The sequence below is a fragment of the Sminthopsis crassicaudata genome, chromosome 1 (genome assembly GCF_048593235.1).
Source record: "Sminthopsis crassicaudata isolate SCR6 chromosome 1, ASM4859323v1, whole genome shotgun sequence".
In the NCBI taxonomy this organism is placed as follows: Eukaryota; Metazoa; Chordata; class Mammalia; order Dasyuromorphia; family Dasyuridae; genus Sminthopsis; species Sminthopsis crassicaudata.
Genome location: NC_133617.1, coordinates 692,261,662 through 692,288,252, shown reverse-complemented (window position 1 = coordinate 692,288,252; position 26,591 = coordinate 692,261,662). Strand labels below are relative to the sequence as shown.

Genomic DNA, 26,591 nt, shown 5'->3' with positions numbered 1-26,591 from the left:
AGGTCTCTCTCTGGATAAGGAATGGCATTTTCCATCCTAAGTCTATTAGAATGAGCAGCTGCATTCATTTGCCACCTTCATTCACTGGAGTGTGAATGGAGTACTGGATTGGGTGACCACGATAATCTTAAACTAGAATCTTCTTGTTGTATTTTCAACTGGAGTGTCTGGACTTTCTTTTTGACTATGACAATGACCCTTGAGGATTAACAAACCTCAGTAACTCACTCAGAGCCTATGGAAGAGGGAAAAAAACCAACATTTATTAAATACCTACTATGTGCTAAATTATTTTAAAATATTATCTTATTTAATCTTCCCAACATCTCTATGAAGTGGACGTTATCCCCATTTTATGACAATGATACTTGAGGATTGACAAGCTTCCATGACTCCCTTAGAGCCTATGTAAGGGGAAAAGCCTTTATTAATTACCTACTATGTGTTAAATTATTTAAAAATACTATCTTATTTAATCTTCCTAACATCCCTATGAAGTGGATGTTATTATCCCCATTTCATAGTTGAGGAAACTGAGGCACAAAATTAACAATTAAGGGTGGATTTAAATTCAGATTTTTCTTATTGCAGACCCAGTGGTATAGCACCATGATTGAACCACTTAGCTGCTTCTGAGTTTTGAGGTTCCTCATATCCTCGAAGGCTTGGGGAGAGGTCTGGGCTCTCTATTCCTCAATTCAGGAACCTAGAAGGTTCATAGCCAGTTTTCTCATTGAAAAACTCCATCTCATCTTATGGTAATTAATCCTGATTCATTCTGTTATACTTCTGGAAGGCCTTTTGGGGTCTTATGCAGATGAGTGGTTTCAGACAAAGGTAGGAATGCAGCTGATACTCCAAAGACAAGTTCTTTGTTTTTCCTTACCACTTTTTAAGCTGTTAAGCTATTTTAAGATTCAGGTCCTTCCTAAAAAGTAAAATGTTTATTTTGGCACTGAATACTTTCCTTTTAACATTTCATCTACTCTCTCTTTTTAACCATCACCACTTCTCTCCACTTCTAAGAATCCAATCTAAAAAGAAATAGGGAAGTGAGAAGGAGAGCCAAGTTCAAGTGTCAGGTTAAAGATACTGAGTTCTATTTTGGACATAGTGTACATAGGAGATGTACAGACATATTAGGCCTAGATGGATAAATGCAAGAGTCATTAACATAAATATGATAATCGAATATAAGGAAGGGGAAGAGTATAGAGAAAGAAAAGAACAGAGAATAGACCTTGCAGGGATCCCCACACTTAAAGGGTGGGAGGTGGATGATGAGCTAGCAACGATCACTGTAAAAGAAGTGTTCATTATAGGTAGTCAAGAGACTGAGGAGGAAGCAATGAATAGAGCAATGGGCATAGAATCAGGAAGACTCATCTTCATGAATTCAAATCCAGCCTTAGACACTTATTAGCTATGTGACCCCCCACAAGTCACTTACTGCTATTTATCTTAGTTTTCTCATTTGCAAAATGAGATGCAAAAGAAAATTGCAAATCACTCCAGTATCTTTGCCAAGAAAACTCCAAAGGGGATCCATGAAGGATCAGACATCACTGAAATAACTCTAGGGGGATGGGAGTATCAAAAAGGAGGGAGTGATCAAATAATGTTAAAGGCCACAGGCAAAGGAGCATTAGGACTGAGAAAAAGAAATTTGGTTAAGCAGTTAGAAGATCAATGATCATTATTTAAAGTTTTTAGCTCTTTCACAGGAGCTGTGGACCAGAGAAAACCATCAAAGCTCCACTTGGGCTTTCATTGTTCTGGAGACAATGGTGAGTATAGGTTTGAAATTGTCCCGTGACAACCCCTTTGGAAATTTATTACCCAGAAATGAATCAAACCCGGGTTACCGGGTTGGCAAACAGCATGGATCCCAAAGGCATAGGATTGTCATCTTATCATAGAGGATGCACTAACTATATCCATCAGGTATTCATTATTTCCATCATGAAGTAGGGAGCAGGAGGGATTGAATCATAAAATTCTTCATTTTATGCCGGTGGTAGAATGGCCCTGACAGTTATGGAGAGAATGAGATAGCATTGCTGCTGCTGTAGGCTCATGCATTTTTTATTTGTAATTATGGCAAAAACATGTAATCTTCAGGATTCATCCCCAGAGGGGAGGGTCCCCCATATGGGCCATGACTCATCATGAGAGAGAGAACTAACTGGATCTAGGAGCAAGAGAACAAGGAAAGGTATTCTAGCTGCTATCCTAGCTGCCTTTGTCTTAGGGATATATTTATTAGCTCAACTCAACCAATAATTATTGATCACATTTTAAAGAGAAAAAAATTTAGCCTGAGAGGACAAACTGGAATAAGCAGAGCACAAACCAACTAGGTAACAGCATGGGTAAAACAGCTATTTTGCCATCAAAGATTGAGCTAATCTCTGACCTAACCAGGGAATCTAGTTTGGTAGAATTAAATTGACTGGTTCCAAACAAAAGAAGCTGAGGTAAAAAAGTAGCCTTTAAGAATTAGGCTTGGGGATTCTCAGAGGAAGGAAGAGATGGCACAAAAGCCTGAACTCTGCAGGAGAAAGTAAAACAGTTTAGTTGGTGCTTAAGATAAGCATCAAACAATAAGTCTTGAAAGATGTGATTTCCCCCCCCCCTTTCCATATATTATTGTACATTGCCCCCTCCCTTTAGGTTTCTCCTATATTCTTTTTAAATATTCTTTTTAAAGCACCAAAGAGGGTGATTGGAAGAGAGGGAGAAGACATATAGAAATTCCAGCTACCTGTTAGCCCTCTGAGGGAACCAATGGAGTTAACCATTAGAAGAAGCAGCTAGAACCTCAAAGATTGTGCTAAGGATATAATGTACCTTCAGGGATCTCAATGTACCAGGTACTGTTATCTAGTTATCTAAAATTGATGAGTATTAGAGCATCTAAAGGAGATGTGTTATAAGCCAAAATAACACTGTATTTAGAATCAGAAAACCTGGGTTCTAGCCTGGGTTCTGTTCCTTACTGATTATATGAGCTTGGACAAATAATTACTCTTTTGTAGATTTCAGTTTTCTCTAAAACAGGAGTGTTGGACAAAATATTCTTTATGATCCCTTTAGCTCTAAAATTGTATGAATCTAAAAATCTTAAAAGGCAGTGTGGTGTAATGGCTAGAGAGCTGCTCTTGAAATCTGGAAAACTTGAGGTCCAGTCCTGTTTCTGGCACATATGGGAACCTGAGTAAGAATACTTAATTTCTAAATGATCTAGGCCAGGGCTTCCTAAACTTTTTCCACTTCTGACCCCTTTTTTGCTCAAGAAATTTTTACATGACCCTGAGTATACAGTTATATGAAATAAGTAACTAAAAATAAATCATACACATTCAGTGTGTGTGTGTGGGGGGTACCCACAGTTTAAGAAACTGGATCTAGGAAACTCTAGGACTATAAATCACAGAGAAGATGCTAAGCTGTACCAGTAGAGGCTCCTCATACAACAGTTCTTTATACTTTATATAGTTCATATATAGTTTATATAGTTATATATACTTTATAAGTTCAGCCCCTAGCTCAATATCAATCTTATACACCTACATGCCCAGTCCAAAAGTGATTAGGAAGAGGCAGACATAAGCACTCTATATAATCCCCTGTTGAGTAATGCCCAAGGAGTTGTCAACACTGCTTTTTAGTCTTAGTTTTAGTTTTTTGCTGAGGCAATTGGGGTTAAGTGACTTGCCCAGGGTCACATAGCCAGGAAGTGTTAAGAGGCCAAATTTGAACTCAGGTCCTCCTGACTTCAGGGCTGATGCTCTATGCATTATACCACTTAGCTGCCCCAATATTGCTTTTTTGGAATCCATATTTAAGAAAATTCTTATTTTCTGGATTAGTTTATAAGGCCTGTGAGAGCACAGGGCTTTGTATGCAATTGGCTCTCAGCAAGTGTTTTCTGGATGAATGAATCACAGTTTTTCTGAGGCAAATCAGACTTTTCAAGTTAAATGAAGAGGAATACTTACTCCTTCTGTCCTACCACTAGGGATAAGACATTCAGCAGCCAGCCACAGTTACTTCCTGGCCCTTGAGGATGAAGTGGACCTTGTCCACATTGGGAAGTTGGCAGCTCCTCTTACTTTGGAGGAGGAAATCAGAATAGCAGAGCTGGTGGTACAGACCAAACACAGAAAACCAAGCTGAAATTGGAAGAATGCCATGCTGGAGATGGGACTAGAATAAATAAGTTGGAAATACCAGAATTGAATTAAAAAGGTTTTGAGTGGGCAGTCAGGAACAGGGCTAAAAAGTGACAAAAAGCACTCCCCACCACTCCAAGCAGAGTCAGGTCAAAATAGCAGATGGAAGGCACTGGAGTATAAAAACTGAAAGCCAGACAAAGGGCTGTGTGCGATGCATGTATGGGGGTCCCTGGCGTAGGCAAGTCCAGGAGATTGGTGTGTACGTCCAGAACATATATGCCTCAGAACCAACATTTCCCAGTGCTTTGCTATGTGGGGCAGATCTTAGCACAGCCCTGTGCAGACTTCCCCAGAGTCACTCAGAAGCACCCAATCCAGGAAACACGAGGCTTGCAGGATCTTTCTTGTAGCCAGGAACAAGAGACCCTGGAGAGCCAGATTATCTCATACTATGTCATTCTCCTGTCTTCTAAGACAAATGACTCTTGGAACAATCTGGAGTCTCTGCTACCTCAGAATGAGGGAGGCTGGAAACTATAGCAGGACTCTTGGTGGCTGCTGCTGCTTCTTAGCTATAGCCCACCTCTCTGGCTTGTATGATTGTGGCAATGGTTTGCCACAATATTTTATCTCATTTCATCTCACAATAACCCTAAGACATAAGTGCTATAAATAGGAAACTGAGTTTAGTGGCACAATAGGTAGAGTGCTGGGCCAGAAATCATTAAGTTGAGTCTTCCTGAGCTCAAATCTAATCTCAGTTACTTGCTGTGTGTTCTTGGGCAAGTCACTTAATACTGTTTGCCTTAATTCCTCATCTCTAGAATGAGCTGAAGAAGAAAATGGTAAATCACTCCAATATCTCTTCCAAGAAAATCCAAAATGGGACCATGAATTCAACAAGAAGAAGAACAAGTAACTTAGGATTCCATAGCTGCTAAATATCTGAGGTGGAATTTAAACTCAGGTCCAGGATTTGCACTCTATTTACAAAGCCACCTAGCTGTTGTCTTGTCTGAATTGGACTGAATCAAACTGAAATAAAAAAAATTCTCTCAAAAGCCAAATATAAATGATTGTGTTTTTTAAAATTATGAATGCTTTTTTCTTCTTCAGCTGTGTGAATAACGAGATGCCAAACATATAGGTACACACGCAAAACAGCCATATTAATATGTTCCCTGGTTTATCTCAGTTGTTTTTGGAGGACTAGCCTGGGACACAAATGAAGACAGATCCAGGACAAAAAGAGAATGCCTGAATGTTTGTATTTCCTGACTATGTCCAGTCCCAATCGATACATGTGAAGTTTTATGGACACTTGGATACTTATGAGCTGAGCCATTGATCAATGAATGGATCACATTAGTGATTCTTGGTAAAACACTGTACTAAGGTACTAAAGAAAGGATTGCCATTTTGAAAAATAATTAGTTACTGATGGTTGATGTTTCTAAAAATACAAAACATAAAAAATTTAAAATCCACAATAACATTTTCAGTGACAGAAAACTTCAGGCATAATTAAATTGCATCAGCATGGTAAATTTATTGGTGAATGGAAATGTCTGGTATTTCTTTTCTGATGGAAAAGCACAATGTTGGTACTGATTGTTATGAGAATTAGTAATAGTTTCCCCGGCAGGAGATATGCAAAACTAAAATCCAGAGGACTTGCCTATGGGAGTGAGAAAGCTGTGTATTCATCATTCCCTTTCTATATTGAAATAGTCATTGACATATGCCTTTCTGTAGCAGGTTGTTAGGGGCAACCAGAAGGGGAAGAATCTATTTGCTTTGCATTGTGGATTGGAGAGTCCCTCCTGCATTGTACTGTATGAAATAAACATGCTCTCACCAAGTGCTTCTCTATCTTTCTTTCTTTTCTCTGCATCCTTTTTAGGCACCCATGTGAATCCCTCCAGCTGTCCAAGGTGCTTCATCAAGACCCCCAGGTAAAATAAAATGTCATACAATTAAAAAAAAAAAAAGACCCTCAGCTAAATATGACCTTTAGACTTTTAGATCTTCAGCCTTCCCCCTTTTAGATTTACCTGCCTTGGGCCCCATCTCATCTGGGTACAGTGACGTAAACTAGCCCATCTCACATGTCTTCTCTTATTTGCATTAGAAAAGAAGGTCTGTAGTTCCTTTAGCCAACCTACCCTACTTGAACCATAGTAGTATGTGATTGTCATTACTGAAAGGAATTCATACTTTAGTGAGCATTTGCTGCCTACAACTCCCCAAAGTATATCTAATAGCTTTGTCCCTTTGTTCCAATGGGTATATAATTAGATTAATAAGATTATTCAAAGAACCATAATCTAGATTACTTTAGCTCAAGCAAGTGCATTTTTTAAACTTTAAACAACTATCCAATTTCAGTTAACCATTGCTGGGCAGATAACCTGTATGATTCCTTATAAATCTCTAAAATTTTGTTATTCTATGTAGTAATCTCAATACCAGCAATGTAGGGAGGGAAAGAAGCAGTGGATTTGGAGAAGGACTTGGATTGGCCTCCCAGTTCTGACACTTGTCTGCTCTGTGACCCTGGGCAAATCATATAATCTCTCTGGACCTGAGAATCTTCTTTAAATCCTCTTTAAAATAGGAGAATTAGACAAGATAGCCTCTGCAATCTTTTCTGGCCTTATATTTATGGAAGACAGAGAAGGAAAGATTTAGGGGGCCACATGGTTTTCAGCATTCCCCAAATAATGTAGGCCATACTCATCTGCTCTGTGGGTGTTGATCACTGGTCTCACTGTCTTTGATTTACAGGCCTTTGCTATAATCCTGGAAAGCAATATTCCAAAATGGAGTTTTTCCTATCTGAAATCTCTCCTAGGACACACAGTTTGCCTGGGGATGAATGCTGCTCTGCTTTGCCCTGACAGAGAACATATGACAAATTAAAGAGGTGGTGTTGGTTAGAATTCCATCATTTAAAAAAGATTCTCTTACTTCTTTTACCTCCCTTCTCTTCACACACATTACATTTTTTTTTTTAAGTTAACATTTCTACTCCAAGAAATTCGAATATCTAGTTTGGCTTCTTTTGAACAATGTGATAGTGAGTTGACCCATATCTGCTTCTGTTGGTAGGAATCTCTTTTCATTACAATCTACTTCTGTGTACACATTTCTCACTATCTCAATAATGCTTAGGATTAAGATTATTCAATAACTTCAAAATTTAATATTTCACATGCACTCTCCAACAGGTGGAAAACAAGATGATGTTCTTATTCTCCAGTAATAGTGAGAGAAATAATTATTAATAACCAGCGATTTGAGGAGTTCCAGAGTTCTCTCTTTTTCTAAAGTTCTTTTTTCAAGGCTCAGCATCTGAAGGACAGGACTGATGATAGTAGATAGAATTAGCTTTCTGGTCAGTCTTACTCAGACCCCACCCAGGTGAGGAAGCCCATTGTGTTCTAATTGGGTTTTGGTAGGTTGATTTCTTTGATTAGGTTGACCAAGGTTAGGCATTTAGAAGTAAATGACATGAAGTTGTACCTGTCCCGGCCTTTCATTAGAATAGGTTCACTTCTCATTGTAATGTTCACTTTTCCCATTAATTATTAATCAGAATTGACTTTCACTTTCAGGAACATCCTATTCTTTCAAGCATATATATGAACTACGAACCGAGGCATGAATTGTCTTTGATTCAAAAGAGAGATGACTAAATGACTATCTCTTCTACTAATAATATGCTAGTATTATTAATAAAATTATTAATTACCCAGAAACTGTCTTTTGAACTTTTAAAATGGCACAATAGTTAAACTCAACTTCCACTAAAAAGAGGCAGAAAAACTACCATTGAATTTTACAGCAAGAAGAAAAAGCAAGAGACAATCTCTGCTGTCAAGGAGCTCATAATCTAGTGGGGAAGATAACATAAATACCCATGTACAAACAAGCTGAATACAGAATAAATTGAAGACAATCAACAGGGGGAAGTCACTAGAATTAAGAAGGATGAGAATAGACTTTCTGTAGAAAGTGGAATTTTAGCTGGGACTTTAAGAAAGCAGAGGTAGAGATGGGGAGAAAGATTCCAGGCATTAGAGATAGCCTGTGAAAATAAAGACCAAGTAGATTTGCCTTATGCTTCTTTCTTATCAGCTTTGTCCAGGAGATATCTAGCTAGCGTAATGGATAGAGCACTAGACCCAGTCAGGAAGACTAACTCAAATCAACCTCAAACTCTACTAGCTGTGTGGCTTTGAGCAAATCATTTAATCTTTGCCTCAGCTGTCTTGCCTGCAAAACAAAGGCAATAATAGCACCAAGATCTAAGATTTTTGTGAGGATAAAATAAGATAATATTTGTAAGGGAGGAATGCAAACCATCTCTCTCTCTTCCCCATTATCTTGTATTTTTCAATATATGTATTTATTAATGATGTCTAGCTCAAAAAAAAAAAAAAAAAAAAGATTCTTGAGGAAGGACACAAACTGTTTCTTTTCTTTGTCTCTCCAGGTAACAGGACAATGCCTGGCACATAGTAGGTACTTAAAATGTTTGTTGATTGATTGAATAAATAAGCTTAGTACTGAACCCTACTGGTGTTCTTTTCCTGTTTATTAATGGCTGATATCAATTCAGTAGCCAAATTTGATTAGCTTTTAAGAACATTTACTAAGTTGGTATCATAAGAACAGTTGGCACAAAACACTCCACAAAAGGGAGGACAAATCTCTTTGATGACTACAAGTAAAGTCCAAGGGAAAGTGGGTTCAAACTTTGAGTTCATGTGGCAAAAGGATGATATGAATCTTGTAAATCTCTCTCCCACACCCTCCACCTTTTCTCATGTTTATTTATGGACATCTAATTCTCACTCCAATTCTAAGCTCTTTATAAAAAGAGACTGTACCTACTGCAGTACACTGTAATTTTCAACTGCTAAATGAAGTGAATCTAGCTTGTATCCAAATGCTTCAAATAGGTACCTGCTCCCTTTTTTCTTTACAGTATCTGAACAGTTTCATGTTTAAATGCTTGCAGTGATTTTGGCAGCTAGCTTCAAGGCTATTTCAGTTCTTTTGTGAGTCATACCCTATAGCTACATTTATAAGGGGAATTCAGAAATAACACATCAAGTTAAGACTTTTAGAAATGCTAACAATATTCATTTAATACTTGGATGTACCAAAACTTTCTAATCTAATCTTTAATGAAAGTTTTCTCGTCCTAACCCTCTCGGTTCTTTTCAATTAGCATTGCTTAATCACCAATTATGTAAGCATTGATGATTCAAAGATAAAAGTCAAATAACCCATTTTCAAGAAACTATTATTCTATCCAAGGGAAATAAACATTGCATTTGCTCCAGACTTCTACATTTTGGATCTATAATATGAAGTTCAATTCAATCTATAATATGAATTGCAGAGTTCCTTCTGAATTTCAATCATTAATGACATAGCACATTAATTCAAAGAATAGACATTTAATCAAACAATAACAAAGTAAATAACAAGGAAAAATTCCCTTAAACACATAGGAGTATCTTCTCCCACAAGATTTCTAAACCACTAGTGATAAAAGGAATTCTCAAGAGCCCAAACAACTTATATTTTTAGATTAGAACAGCTCTATGCCTCAGAAACTACCACTTGCTGCAATCACCACTGGCTTCTTCCACTTAGCTTTGTTGTTGTTTCTAAATACAATTTTATTTAATAGTAATAATGAAATTTAATAGTAATAAATGTAAAGAATGACAGTTGGGTTTTAAAAATTGACTTCCTAAGTATGAAAGGTGAAGCATAATTAGTTAGCAGCATGCCTAAAAGAGACTTGGGAGTTTTAGTTAATGGGTTAATAGAAAAGGAAAGTGAACTTGGGGTGTAGTAAAAAAAAAACATATTTCTAATAATAAAGAGGTGATACTCCTATTATATTCTCTCCTAGTTAGACCATATCTGGAGTATTGTTCAATTTTAGATACCACAATTCAGGAAGAGTTTTTATAATCTGGGGAGCTTTAATAAAAGGCAACCAGGGTGATGAATAGTCTAAAAAGTTGTTTTTTTTAAAATAAATGTATTTATTTTTACATGCAACTATAACCTGTCGCCTTTCACTTACTTCCTCAATTGTATAACAACCAAAAAAAAAAAAAAAAAAAAAAGAGAGTAAAACTCATTTTAAGCATATGTATTCCAGCAAAATAAATTTCTAAATTGATCATGCCTGAAAATGTACATCTTTGCATCTGCATTTTGAGTCCAATACATTTTTGACACAAGGTAGGTAGCATGTTCATCTTCAGTGCTCTGAATTTGTGGGTTATTGATGGGTCAGAGTTGAGGGACTACTCAAAACTGCATATCTACCTAAGGAATATGGAGCAATATCTTATTTGTTGCTTCTTATTTGTCCCCTGCAAAAACCCCATCCTGTCTGATTGACAATTACCTTGCTAAAAGATATCCTGTCTCCTTACCTGGATGAAAAGACATGCTGGCTCCTCCTTTATTTGTACCTTGTTTCCTCTATCTAGGCTGTTAGCCTGCTAGCTAAGCTCCAGATTTCAGTATATTAAAAAATTCCCGAACTTTCTCTAATTGCTAGACTCTCTTAGAGATTAGTCCATCAACTACGGAACAAATAAACTCTTTTATGACTATAAGAGAATCTCTTTGAATTCTTTCAAACTAATTATGAACCATGACTCTCACACATTTCATTATCATAGCATTGACCAGAATTCTATGGTCTTTCAAAGTTGTTTTTCTCCACAATATTGTTGTTGTCATGTAATAGTTGTTCTTCAACTTCAATTCACTCTGTATTAGTTCATAGAGGCAGGCCTTTTCTTTTTTTCTCCTGGAAATGTCAATTTTCTTCTTCCTTCCTAATTTTTTTCTCCTCCTTGGAGGCAATCAGGGTTAAGTGACTTGCCCAGTTATTTGTTATTGAGATCAGTTGGATAAGTTAGCGTCAAAGATTGGATTTGAGCTCATGTCCTCCTAACTCCAAAGTACTCTATCCACTGTGTCATCTAGGTGCCCCTATTTTGTCCTTTCTTATGGCACAATAATATATTCAATAGTTTAGAAAGTTCATGACCCATGAAGAGTAATTTGCTAGTGAACTTCTTTCCTTCTTGAAATGTTTGCAGTGTTTTTGGTAGTTAATCTCAGTGCTATTTCAGTTCTTTTGAGTCATAGCCATAGGTACATTTAGCTTTTGCAGCAAAAAGTCCTTTCTCATTTCTTATCATTCTTCTTTGCATAGTTCCAAATTCCAGACAAATTGTTCTACTTGCTATTTCCCAAACTTAGCATTTCATAGCCTTCCTCCATGTCTTTGTATGAGCTATCCTCCTAGAACGTACTCCCTCTTTTGCTCTAACTTAGAAAATAATTGGTATCTTTCTTTGACATCATATGCTATTTCCTAAAAGAAACTTTTCCTGATAATGTGTTTGGAGGAATTGTACATATTTAACCTATATTGGATTGCTTGCTGTCTTGGGGAAGGAAGAGCAAAAGGAGAGGGAGAAAAACTTGGAACACAGGGTTTTAGAAAGATGAATGTTGGAAACTATGTATTTGGGAAAAAAAACAAATATTATTAAAAGAAAAAAAAAAAAGAAACCTTTCCTGATCCTTTGGTCCTTAATGCTCTGCCCCTCCTCAAATAATAGTGCATTTTTGTACCTGCATAAGATATACATGTGATAATAGCTAGCATTTAAATAGAGCCTCAAGTTTGCCAGGATCAATGAAATTTAATAAGCACATGCCATATGCCAGTAACTGTTATTATATACTTTATAAATATTATTTCACTTTATTCTCATAATAACCCTTAAAGGAAGGACCTATTGTTATTCTATTATTTCCATTTTACAGACAGGAAACCGAGGGAGAGAGATTACGTGATTTGCAGGATAGATTTAAAAATATTTCTTAGCATCTATTCCTCTCTGTAACTTGTTTAACTTTTCTTTTAAGCATTTAGTTGCTATGCCATTTCATGAATGTACATTTAATATTTATATTAATTCATTGTCTATGGTACTTTTCAGAAAAATATAGTTTCCTTGTTTGTATTTTTGCTATTGCAGTGATGGTGTAGGAATTCAAAGAATGACATCCTTGTCAAAAGAAATGTAATTCGATTTCTAAGACTGACTCTCTGAGTAGCCAAAACCATAGATCTGAATCACAAAAGAGTTTGAAATAACCCTTTCTTTTTCTAGTAGGAAAGTCTATACTAGAGTTACAATTTAGCATAATAGCATCAGATGGTAGAATCATAGATATAGCAGAGAACAGCTTAGCAAAGGAAATAAACCACCAGAGGATTCCAGGGAAGTGCTAAAATGGAGGAAGTTGTTCATAGAAATACACACTAAGCTGGATGTTGATGATAATGGGAAGATCCCTGATTGTTTGTTATTTGATGTAGCCTTCTCTATTCAGTATATGCCGACCTGTTATTTAAGTGAAACAAATATTTTCTTTAATAACTGCAGTTTCCTTGAGGAAACCAGAATTTTATTTCTATTGCTATGGGATTGTAGATTGAGGACTGGGAGATATTTTAGAGGTCATTGAATTCAAAACCCTAATTTAACAGGTAGAGGAACTGAAATATCCAGACATTAAATCACTTGACTATGGTTCAATATTTATTTAAATAAATTCCAGAGTTGGTTGAAATGAAAGCATTGGAAGTATTTTCCACATCTACCCTCAGGCTTACCTTTTACTATCTTTATAGACAATTGATTTTCCAAAGATTTGTGGAAATGTGTGGATCATGACAAATATAGAATAAAAAAGTGTGCCAATGATACCACTAATCACTCTCTGATGTTGTTACAGAAAAAAAGAATTTAAACTTGCTAAAAGAATAGTAATTATAACTTGTAAATACAGTTATTTTCATCTATGGCAAGAATTAGCAACTAATTGTCAGCCAAATTTGGTCTATCCAGTTTTTGTAGCAAGAATTAAGAAAGAATTTTACATTTTAAAATAAAATTTTATTGTATTTTAAAATAATAATAATAAAAAAATCTTGCTCTTAGCTTGCAGAATTTAGCCCTCTGAACTCATGGGCTTTCAATTTAAAAAAAAATAGAAATATAAATTAAGAGCACTAAGATGCTTTTTGTCCTTAAGTACTTTGATCTGGTGAAGTTACTGTGTGGAGTAAGGTATGGTGAAGAACTTACAGATTAAGCACATATTGATCAGAGACTGCTAGCTAATGTAAAATCAGGCCTATAGGCCCCAATCACGTGAAGGCCTAGGCCGCATTCCTTTGCCCAAATAGGGTTTAACCTATACATGGCTGAAGAAGCTATAAATCACATTGCCAGCTGCATTCCACTGACCAAATATGACCAATCACAACCTATGGAGGGTGGGATTTTGAAGGTTTTTTTGTCTGAAATGTATAAAAGTCATGAGCATCTTCAAGGGAGTCGCTCTCTCCTGCTGTGAATCTGGCTCACAGACCAGGATGGGGTGCGCCTCTGGAGATTCTAATAAATAATTCTGCTTTTCTATGAGTGATCTCTGAGTAGTCATTTTTGGATAGGATTCTCTATGCCTCACATTACTGCACCAATAAATTATATTGGTGGCAGACAAAATTAAAAGGGAAGTAATAAACTGGGAAAAAATTTCACATCAAAGGGCTCTAATAAAGGTCTCATTTCTAAAACATATAGATAATTAACTCAAATTTATAAGAATTCAAGCCATTCTACAATCAATAAATAGTCAAAGGATCTGAACAGACACTTTTCAGATGAAGAAATTAAAACCATTTCTAGCCATATGAAAAAATGCTCTAAATCACTATTGATCAGAAAAAAAATGCAAATTAAGACAACTCTAAGGTACCACTACATATCTCTTAGATTGGCTAAGATAACAGGAAAAGATAATTATGAATGTTGGAGGGTTTGTGGGAAAAGGAGGACACAAATATATTGTTGGTAGAATTGTGAACTGATCTCACCATTCTGGAGAGCAATAGGGAACTCTGCCCAAAGGGCTATCAAACTGTGCATAGCCTTTGATACAGCAGTGTTACTACTGGAATTATATTCCAAAGAGATTTTAAAGAGGGAACGGGACCCACATGTGCAAAAATGTTTGTGACAGCCCTTTTTGTAGTGTTGAGGAACTGGAAACTGAGTGGATGCCTATCAAATGGAGAATGGCTGAATAAATTGTGGTATATGAATGCTATGGAATATTATTGTTCTGTAAGAAACAATCAACAAGATGATTTCAGAGAGGCTTGGAGAGACTTACAGAAATTGAGACTAAATGAAATGAATACAACCAGGACAACATCAACAAGATTATTCTGATGGGTGTGACTCTTTTCAACTTCGAGTTGATTCTGAAAAGTTCCAATGATCTTGTGATGAAGAGAGTCATCTGCATCCAGAGAAAGGACTGTGGGGCGTGAGTGTGGATCACAACATAGTATTTTCACTTTTGTTGTTATTTGCTTGTTTTTTGTTTTCTTTCTCACTTTTTTTTTTCCTTTTTGATCTGTGTTTTTTTTTTTTTTTTTTTTTTTTGCAGCAAAATTGTGGAAATGTGTATGGAAGAATTGCATCTATTTAACATATATTGGATTACTTACTTGCTGTCTGGTGGAGAGGGTAGGGAGAAAGGAAGGAAAATAATTTGGAACATAAGATTTGACAAGAGGAGTGAATGTTAAAAATTATCTATGCATATGTTTTGAAAAAGATAAAATAAAAAAAAAATTATTTCAGAACAACTCTGGGAGATTGGTGCTGTTATTTTATTTTACAAATGAGAACACTGTGGACAAAATAAAAAGATTAAGTAACTTAAGGTCATATATCTCATAAGTGTATGAGATTGGATTTGAAGTTAGTTCCTGACTCCAGGCCCAGCATTATATTCAATATATCACCTAGCTACTCCTAGATGTTATACCTCTCTCCTAAAATTCCTTTATTTGTATTACATTGTATTCTTTTACCATTGTATACATTAATTGCTTCCTAATAGATTGTGTTCCCTGAGGGCAGAAACCATTTTGTTTTTGTCATTGTTTCTTCAGCAACAATGATAAGACTTTGTGTATTAAAATTTTCTCCTTCTTTTCCTCCTGGCTCTGTAATACAGTAAATACAGCAAATCTTAGGCAAGATTTTAGGAATTTAAGGAACATTTAATAAATTTCTTTACCTGAGGAGTTACCTCCTAGGATCCAGCCCACTTGTGAATCACCATGGTTGTTGAGACACTGCACCACACCTGATTCCTGTAAGGAATGACAGAATCATTGGGGATGCTGCTTTTGAAAATGAATTTAACAGGAGAAACATTGTAGCAGTCATAAATCTCAGCCCACTCTCCTCAGGAAACTGAGGTTGCAGTGAAGAGATATTTCTCAAGAAAGTTAGACTGCTGAGAAGTCAAATAATAAAGTGAGTAGCCAAACTGAAGAGGAAAGTAATTTATTATTATCGGAAGGTTGATAATCTTTACTGGTGTATGCTACAACAAGTCCTAACTTAAAAGGACTACTCAGAGATCTCTCAAAGTGAAGAACAGAAGCTTTATTAGGATCTCAAAAGAAGCAGAAGGTCCGCTCACTGTAGTCTCAGAGAACAGAGGCCAATTTCACAGAAGTTAAAGACAGTTATATAGTCATAATGATCCCACTCCCCTTATCTGGTTAATTTTCCCTGACTGCTTAGATGGAAATAGCACAGGTTTGTTAAATTCTAGCCAAGCTGATATAGTTGATTTATTGCAGATATATTTATTGAAGTTTATGGTGGTCATTTTTCACTTTCTCAAGTTTTACAAATACTTGCAGGAGTGTTTGCCTAAATTTATGGGTTTATGGTGGTCAGCCTTACAAGGTTTACAAATGCTTACCTGACCTAGTATGAGGATTCTATTATAAGGTTTGTACAAAAAATTTCATTTTCCAAACCCATCAGATCTTCATAAACTAAATTTAGGTTATAGGCTCAATCTACCTTAATGAATAATTTTATGAGAAACCATATTATCCCTCACAACAAGGAGATTTATTTAGAGGTAACTAATCCATTAAGCTAGAATAGCCAAGAAGAGTTAGTTTACCTCAGCCTTCCTCAATCAACAAATAAAGATAGCTAGTTTGGAGACTTCTTGGAGACTCCAGGCCATTAAATAATTAATCATGTTTTTCTCTAAGCAGTTAAGTAAAGGTCCAGGAGGTTATCTCAGGTATTTCTGCTAGAAGAGCAAGTCCTTTTGCTATTCTTTCCAGAGCCTTAATGATTAACAGATCCTTGGTGCTAAGTCTTGAATTTCCTGTAGTTAGTCTGAGAAGTCCTCAGTTTCCCGTTTCACTCACTGGCAACTGCAGGTTCCCAGGGTACAGATTTGGTTTATATAACTCTAAAGGCTCCGTCTCCCTTTTCCTCTCCCTCCCCTTCCCTCCTTCTCTCTTCCATTCCCCTCTCTTCCTTCTCTTCTGCTCTCTCCCTTGCCATCCCATCCCCTTCCCTTTTATTCCTTTTCCTCCTATTCCCTCTTCCCTTCCCCTCCTTTTCCGCTCCTCTCTCTTCCCTTCTGTCTTTCCAAACCTGTTTCTTTATTTGTAGTTAGGGAGATGGACTAAGCAACTAGTCTTTAAAACTCTCCCCTTTTGTTACTCTAAGAATTAGTATTCTTTCCCTATTTCCATGTCATATTTCTTCCCCCCAATAGATTTTATTTTTTCCAAATATACATATAGTTTCTAACATTCATTTTGATAAGACTTTGTGTATTAAAATTTTCTCCTTCTTTTCCTCCTGGCTCTGTAATACAGTAAGCAATCTGATATAGGTTAAACATGTACAATCCTTTTAAACATATTTCCATATTTATTATGTTGCACAAGAAAAATCAGACCTAAAGGAAAAAAACTATGAGAAAGAAAAAGCAAGCAAAAAGCAAATGTGAAAATGGTATGCTTTGATACCTTTTTAGTCTCCATAATCCTCTTTCTATATGTGGATGGCTCTTTCCATCCCAAGTCTGTTGGAATTGTCTTGGATCACCACATTGCTGAGCAGAGCTAAATCTACGATAGTCGATTATCACATAATCTTGCTATTATTGTATACAATATTCTTCTCACTTCATTCAGTATCAGTTCATGAAAGTCTTTCCAGGCTTTTCTGGAATCAGTCTGCTCAATATTTCTTATAAAACAATAATATTCCATTATACTCATATACATGACTCAGTCCAACTCATGGGCATCTCCTCAATTGCCAATTCCTTAAAGCTTTCTTAAAGTACAAGGAAAATGAGGCAATAACCAATGAAATGTTAGGTTCCTATATTTTATATAAACTGAATATTAAAGCACCTTTTAGATCTGTTGATCACTGGGAATTATATCAGAGAGGAAAGTAACACATTGCTCAATCTGGATTACTTTAAGTGGATAAGGGGCCATGTGAGCACATGATAATCAAAATGGAGATTCTTAGTCACAAATAAAAATGTCCAAAATAAGTTGTTCTCCCTATACATGTGGATGGGGGTTGGAGATAAGTGGTGCATATGATCTTGTATATTTAATCTTTTCTATATCATCTCAGTATATGTCCCTTTGAGAAAAATAAATAAATAATCAAAAGAGAGAATTAAATACTTGCTGCAAAGGAGATTTCTATTTGGATAGGGAATAGACTTTTTAAAAGACTTCTGAGATTCCTTTTTTCTTCTGAAATTTTATGGTACCATCCTAGAAAAAAAGGTCCTTCTAAGTAAGAACAGCAGGGATTTTTGAGGTTATATGTGCACAAGGAATGAATAATCCTGTTGAAAATACATCAGTCAAAGGGGCAAAGAGCCCCTTTGATTTAACAAAATCACTAGAGACTTTCAAGGCCTCTAGGTAGAAAGAATCAATGACCAATTCATCACTCTTAGCTTGTGGAATCATTGCTTATACATACAGAACTCCTGATTTTTCTCTGCATGTTATATAGGTCAAGAGCTTCCTCTGATAAGTTAGCATTTATATAGCTCATAGGATTTGCAAAATGTTTTACATATGTCCTCTCATATGATCTTCACAAACAATCCTGTGGTTTATGTGCTATTATTAGCTCAATTTTATAGTCAAGGAAACTGAGGCTGAGAGAGGTTAAGTAACTTTTCTCCTGACTAGTCAGAAAGTAGCTTTTGACTCATTTTGAAGTCCAATCTGACCCATATGTTCTAAAATCTAATAAGTATTTTTTTTGCAAATTTAAAGATTTTAATTTTATCTTTTTAAAATTCAATTTTGTTTGGTCAGATCTGAATTCTCTCCCTTCAGCCCCTCTCCCATCCATTGAGAAAGCAAGAAAAAGAGAATTTGTTATAATTATAGTCAAGCAAACCCATATAGTCTTATGAATCTTGTGACAAGATTTGATTTTCCTCTGCTTAACTATTTCTCTCCTTCCCCATTGTTCTTAGTGATGAATATTGATGAGGTCCTAAAATCAAAATCTCAGCACTGACACTCATGCACGATATGGTAATAGGCTATCATCTAGACAGTTTTTATAGCAGATCTCTTCTCCCCAGTGATCAGTAACATTCTGAGATTGTTGCTGGGTTATTCCAGACACAGATACACTGACAAGTGGACTCCTATGAGGGAGGTCCACTTTCTTGAGATACAAAAATCTGGCAACTCCCTGTAGGGAACATTTCTCACACACACACACACACACACACACACACGCACGCACGCACGCATGCGCGCGCTCAGGAGCTCCATTTGGAGTTTTCTTGGCAGATGAAAATAGAATGGTCTGACATTTCCTTCTCCAGTTCATTTGACTGATGAAGAAACTGAGACAAACAGGGTTAAGTGACTTGTCTGTGGTCACATAACTATTGTCTGAGGCCAGATAGGCCCTGCACTCTATCTATTGTGCTACCTAACTGCCTTTCTCTAAAAGCATTTTTAAAATTATTAATATTTTTTGACTTTATATAATTTTTTTTCAAATATATCCCTCTTCTCTCCCACTGAGAGTCAAAAAATTATACAAACCTGTCGTCTTAATCTTTTTTTTTATTTTTTTGCTTGCCCATCTTTTGGTTCTTTTTGTTTTTCCAGTACTTAGTGATATGAATTCTAAATCAATTTAATCAGGAACTCTAATCCATCTACCTGGTTCTCAATTTGATTAACATATCTTTAGAGAGGTCTGGGGCCTTGTTAGTCATCTAGATTCCACCTGGCTCATCCTTGATTCTTTGCTCGCCCCTAGCTCCTCCCTAGCTTCTCCTGGGTTCCTCTACTTACTCCCCAAACTCTGTTCTTGCTCCTCCTCTATCCAGAGGCTTTAAAAGTTCCCCTACCATGAAAGCACTTTACTTAATCAAGCATTATCCTGCTTTGCTTAGTCATTTTTGGTTGAGCTATTTCAAGTAATAAATGGCAAATCTTTATTATCTGTGAGAAATGCCTCATCATGATTTCTTCATGTTGTGAACCATTTTGCTCTCCCACAAAATCATTTAGTATTATTTACCTTTTATACTTTCTTAACAGTCAAAAACTATGCTTTCTAAATCTCCTAAACCACTTCATTAGCACATAGTCTGGCAGACAATAGGTCCTTAATAAGTATTTACTGATTGATTGATTAAGTTAAGGTGTCTGTGTCCTCTGTGATTACATTAATTAGAGGACTTGGGGTGAAAACCCCCAGCTTACACTTGCAATGTTTTTGAGAATTTTTTGTTGATATCCTTTGACAACTCATTGGGGAGCAACTTCTCATAGCATGATTTCAAGAAGAGCTTATTCACAGCACCAGTGCCTAGTATCATGGTGGCAAGAAATCTTCCCAGAAGCCTTGGGAAAGGAGCCAGGCAAAGTAACCTGTGAGGTTTTTAAGTTCCTCATGGGTTTTTATAAGTACAGCTGTATGGATTATTCCTGGAAGATGAGTTTAAGCCTTGAAATTGGCTACACCTACTATGCAGATACATACACTTCTTTATCCATTACTAAACACTTGTAACTTTCAAACACTATTCAATAATTTTTTTATTCCCCCAGTCATTTCCTTACCATGCTGCCTTAAATTCTGCTGGTCTTCATGTGCTCCTCTTCCTCTCTCCACCTTGACCTCTGATCTTGGTCCACTAACTCTGATAAGTGAACTTTTCCCTAACCTGGCTTATACTATTGTGTTGTTAAGAACCAAACTCCTAGTTATTTTTCAACCATCTCTCTACCTTCTATCCCCCACTTTTCTAACTCCCTTTTTGTGTGTGCAGTCTTTCCTAATTAGAATGTAGTCTCTTTAAAGGAAGGGATAGTCTTGTTTGCTTCTATTTATGTCACCAGAGCTTAGCACATAGAAAGCCTGAAATAAATGCTTTGACTTTCTATCTGTCTAATTTTGCTTTGTCTAACTCAGAACTAGAAGAAAAATCTGGCTACTGCCAAATCTCAGGAACTTAGCAGTCATGTTCATAGGAGAAAAGAAAACTGAGGCACTTATTGGTGGTTCCCCAATTACTCCTGAAATAATTAAAGATTTTGTTAAGAGAGTCTGCTTTCATGGGGCAGCTAGTTGGTGAAGTGGATAGAGCACCAGCCCTGAAATCAGGAGGACCTGGGTTCAAATTTAATTTCAGACACTTAATACTTCCTAGCTATGTGATCCTAAGCAAGTCACTTCCCTCAATTGCCTCAGGAAAAAGGGAGAGTTTGCTTTCATGAAGACCATTAATAAATGAAAGTGTTTTCATTTCTACAAGTCTGTTTGAACTTCACAGGATTTAAATTTAACACCAAGGAACAAGATTTAGCCAACACTTTCATGTCCTAACATCCCAACAATCATGGCTATTTTAAATCGAAGGTAGATTACAATCCAATCCTCTCATTTTACAGATGAAGAAGATTACAAGGCTATACTTAAATTATGATTTTTAAGGATAGAAATGTAAACAGAATTCTGATTCATTAATATCATCATACTTTGAATAATTTGAATTTGATCATTGTTCTCTAATATGTTCAGAGTTCAGTCTTCTGCTTTAACATATACAGGTAATTGCTGATTTGTAATTGTTCCATATATGCAAACATAGAAACATTTTATTCTGGACTCAGGTATCATTAACAAAAACAAAAATAAGTGAAATAAAATATGATTGTACATAAAATAATGCATTTCAAATTACTTGTATTTTTAACAAAATAACAAAAATGCTCTATTTCTGTTTCCTTCTTACCTCTTTCTCTTCAAAAAGATTTCTTTGCTGTTATTTTTTTAAATATTTACTTTATGAAGTTTTTTAATGCTTACATCCTAGTCATTTGTGAATATTATTCTCCCTTCTCCACAAACATAATAAGAAGCTCCCCTTTATAAGAAAGATAATCAAGCAAAAAGAAACCAACTGTCAATCAATGTGATTTGTCCATTTTCAAAGAGAACCAATAACATCTTGATATCCTGACTCATGGGTAAATTGGATTTAAGTAAGGAAATGTTGAATTACACAAACTTGTTAATCTCACTCTTTCTTCCAGAGTTATCAAGGTCGAGTGGCAAAAGAAAAGTCAAGATTATTGGAGATGGCCCAGGATGTGATGGATGACCTTAGTTAGCATCTTTGACATCTGATAGAATTTTAAATACTGGATAGAACTTTAAGTACTCGATAGCACCTGCTTCAGCTATCTCATGACTATTGGAACAAATTTTTCTCATCTGCCCATTTCACTGGGTAAGTCTTCTTATACTTGGGGTAGATGCCCCACTAAATTACCTACTTGTTTGAGGCCTGTTGATTACCCTCAAGTGGATCAGTCTGCCATGATTTTACTGGGATGCAGCCATTGCGTACACTACAGTCTCTTGGAATTACAGGTGAGAGTTGAGTGCCAGACACCAAGATGGATAAGCAGTTTGTAAAGATCTCAGCAAGCCTTTATACCAGACAAGCTAGTCGTCTCTGAACACCCTATACATCCCAGTCAATCAACAAGCATTTATTAAACACCCACTGTTTGCCCAGCATTGTGTTAAGCTCTGGGGATACAAAGAAAGGCAAAATACATTCCTTGCTCTCAAGGAGTTCAAAATCTAGTAATTGAGCCATCTATGAAACATTCCTCCTTATAGACTGCTGTTTCTCTCTAGGGCCACAGAGAGTCACTGAGATCAGCATTCAGCTGTATTTTAGAATTCCTTTTGCTCATATTATTGAAAACAGTGTATATTTTTCTCCTGGTGTGTTTCTATTTTTACATTGATGTAGTTAGATTACAGCAGTGCCTCTGCTATCATTTCTAGCAATTTCAAAAACCTGCAGCTTTGGGGATTTTATTATTACACATTTGCTTTTGTACCACAATTGTCTCATTTATATGTATATATTTCTTCCTTACCTTGAGGACACAGACTCTATCCTCATTGACTTTTATTTGCCCTGAATCTAATACACCTGTGTACATAATAGCTTAGAGTTAAAAGACTGGAGCCTCCATCTCACAGTATCACAAAAAAACATGGAATCGAAAAGTTGGAAATGACCTCAATGGCAGTTTAGTTGAATCTGTAATTGAAAAGAATTTCATCCAAGAACAAACCCAGTGGGAGGTCATTTAAATTCAAAAACCTTCAAGATGAGAAAATACATGACCTTGTTAAATTTTTCTGGACACCAAGCCTACATTTGCTTCATTCCAACTTCCTCTCTTTGCTTTCTAGTTTTGCCATCTGAATCTCAAGGGAACAAGTCTAACCATTCTTTCAGGTGCTTGTCCTTCAAATACTTGAAAACAACTGTAAAGTACCTGTTAAGCTTTCCCTTCTCTTTTTTAAAAATATAGATTTTGTTAATTTTTTAAAAAATCACTTAAATTTTTCTTTCCCTCTCCTTCACACTACCATAGTCCTTAGTAGTGGCAATGGTAGGCTTAGAGAAAGTGAAAAAATTGATAAAATTGATTCCCGCAGCAGGCAGGAGAAGGATCAATTTAGTTCCTTGGTCCCATCGTTTATGGGGTTTATGGGCAGCCCTGTCAGAAATTCCAGTTATGTCTCTGGTTAAAAATTCCCCATAAATCCACTTAGGGTCCATACCATGATGCCCTCTTTTGGGTCAGCCCCCCATGGTACTCTGCTTCATGGTGTCTTTATCTTTCCTTCATTCCATGTCCTAATCCCATGGTATTTTAGGGTATTTCTCCTCTCCTGACTCTACTTCCCCTTCTTACAGCTAACTAACTCTTTTAGGGTGCTAAGTCCCTTTCGGGATTTAGCCTGCCAGTTAAGGGCATGCCCCAACATGGAGTGTTCCCTTTCTATTGGGTATTTGTGAGTTCCACTGAAGAACTTGTCTTTTATGTGTTCTCCTATTCTATTTCACATTTACCATTCCTGGTATCTATTGTACATCTTATTTTGTATGTAACATATTTTCCTAAATAAACCTATCTTTTGCCAAAGAGAATGACCATTGTGAATTTTTCACATGACCAAACTCTGACATTAGGTACCTACCATCATCCTGGTGTCTACATCAGCCACATTGCCTTGCTACAGTTTTTAAAAAAGAAAACAAGGACAAAGAGGGAAAAGTTTATCAAAATGAATCTATCCCCATCCCCTACCATTATTGATGTTCCACATTCATGGCCCTTCCACTTCTGCAAAGGAGCAGAAAGAAGCATCTCCTATCTCTTTTTAGGGTCCAAGCTTATTCTCTTTGCCAATCTTTTAAATAAACATTTGTTATCCAGCTGTTTCAAAGGACCAATGATTAAACATGCAATCTACCTCCAAATAGAGAGATAATGGACTGGGAGTATAGATTGAGAGATATTTTCCTTTTTAATTATTGTTATTCTTTTTTTGGATATGGTTAATGAGGGAATTTATTTTGCATGAGTATACATATTTGTAATGAGTTTTGTTTTTCTTGACTTCTCATTAAGTGGGGAAGGAGAGAATTCAGAACTGAAAATAAAATCAAATTGAATTAGAAAACAAAACAAAACAAAACAAAACCTTGTTATTTCTCCCCGTAATGGAATAGTGAAAATTGAAAAACAAAACCCTCATAATACATATGTTTAATCCAGCAAAACAAATTTCAAAAATGTCTATGTCATCTTACATTTTAAGGTCATTATTTCTTTGAAAGGAGGTGGGTGATAAGCTTCATGTACAATCCCCTGGATTCGTAGTTTATCATTGCATTGATCAAAATCTCAAATCTTTCAAAGTTGTTTTTCTTTGTAATGTTTCCATGTCAATTGTTATCTTAAATCTGCTTACTTTACTCGCATCAGTTCATGGAAGTCATTCTAGTTTCCTTTGAAGCTGGCCATTGTGTCATCTGTTATGGTACAATAATATTCTATCACATTTTTAACAACCTCTAGCAAAGGACTGGGATGGGCCACACAATCCCCTGGATTCTTCAGTTCTAGCTAATTGGGGAAGAGAGCAAACTGATATGAGATTAGGCTTGGGGTGGTTTTTCATGTGCAAAGACAGCAGGGCTTTGGGATTCTCTAGAGGACAGTAAAAGGGGAAACTTGGAAATCATCCTTTGGCAGTCTCAGATTGAGACCTCCGGGCAGTAGCTGGTACCTGGCACATTTGCAGCACCCTTTTATTAGCCCTAAGAGATGAACACTACTTAAATTTGTCCTTTGAGCCTGTCAGTTTTCTTTTTAGAGGTGGAGAGCAAATTTCTTCATGAGTCTTTTGGAATTTCAGTTGACCATTATGTTGTGTTTGCATCAATTCATACAAGTCTTCCCAGGTTTTTCTGTAATCATTCTTTTCATATCTTTCAATATAGTAATTCTCTATAAGTCATATTCTACAACTTGTTCAGCTATTCCTCAATTTACAGTCTCCTCATGTATAGATTATTTACTATCACAAAAATACTATATTATGTTTTATGAAAATTTCCTCTTTGATCTTTTTGGTGAATAGAACAAGTAATGGTATGGATGTGATTGAGGTTCAGCACCAAGTGTTGAGATTTAGGAGAGCATTTGGCATTAAATGTAGAGGGTTGGTCACATGAAGAATTCATAATGACCATTCTCTTTGCCAAGGAGAAGAGATTACAGATAAAATGAAGAGTTCAACTAGGCAGCAGGAGTGGTAAATACAAAATGGATTTGGGATAGCAATAGGGTTACCAAAGAAAGGAGTTTGGAAGAATCTATTAAAAGTGTGCCTTTAATTATTAATTATTATTATATAATATATAAGTATATATAATTATTATTTAGTTAATAATAAAAATGCCATGAGATGTGAGTATGCCATTGATCTACAGGCTAAATCCATAGAAGAATGTAGCAGATTAATCAGTTACCTATAGTTAGGAGAAAGGTGGCTTTGAAAGGAAGATACTATGAAGAGGAAGAGAGAGAAAATATCTCATATGGAGCTCAGTCCTGAAGAGGATTTAGCCAAGCCTTCTTTTATCTAGTCTAAACAATTTCTGTTCTTTTAATTGTTACCAATGTGGCAATTATTTATTTTTTCATTTGTAGAAGGAAAAAATTATTGTTTGCAAGTGACGTTAAAGGCCATGCAGTTCATCCTTCTATTTGCAATGAAGAAACCTATTGTTTGTCAACAAGCAAATCCACCCATCATTCCCTGAACACTTCATAAATCCCAGGAGAAGCTTAACTTTTAGTTTAAAGGGGCAGCTAGATGGCCAGTGGATAGAGGTCTTAGAGTCTAGAAAACCTAAATTCAAATCTCACTTCAGACACTTACCAGTTGTTTGATCCTGGACAGTTTAACCTGACCCTATTTGTCTTATCTGTAAAATGACCTGATACCTTAAGGAAATAGAATCTAGTACCTTGGCCAAGAAAACTTAGAGTCACAAAAAAATGGATTCAATTGAAATGACTGAACAACAAACTTTGTGTGAGAGCAGTGAAATAACTTGCCCAAATCCAGATAAATGTAAATAGAAGTGTCAGAATTCCAAGTCAAGTTCTTTAATTTCAACTCTAAGGCTTGCTCCCTTGAGCATAGTATATAGAGCATTGAACTTGGAGTCAGAAAGATCTGAGGTCAAATGCAATCCCAGACACTTACTAACTGTATGACCCTGGTTAAGTCACTTAATTGCTATCTGCCTCAGTTTCCTTGTATATAACATGAGCTGGAAAAGAAAATGGCAAACTACTCCAGTATTTCTGTCAAAAAAAAAAACAAACAAACCCAAACAAACCCCAAACCCAGGCTGTTCTGAAATCAGCCTGCTTTTCCTTCCTTCCTTCCTTCCTTCCTTCCTTCCTTCCTTCCTTCCTTCCTTCCTTCCTTCCTTCCTTCCTTCCTTCCTTCCTTCCTTCCTTCC

The 26,591-nt window shown here is 36.1% G+C and overlaps 1 protein-coding gene across 12 annotated transcripts in view; it reads right to left on the bottom strand.

The window, feature by feature from the left end:
* Positions 1–26,591, bottom strand: part of WNK2 (WNK lysine deficient protein kinase 2) — a 363,168-nt gene that overhangs the window by 255,000 nt on the left and 81,577 nt on the right. For all 12 annotated transcript variants that reach the window (XM_074283635.1, XM_074283637.1, XM_074283636.1 and 9 more), the window contains exon 2: positions 15,405–15,480. In XM_074283635.1, the coding sequence (XP_074139736.1) occupies positions 15,405–15,480 (76 nt within the window). The remainder of the gene's footprint in view (positions 1–15,404; positions 15,481–26,591) is intronic.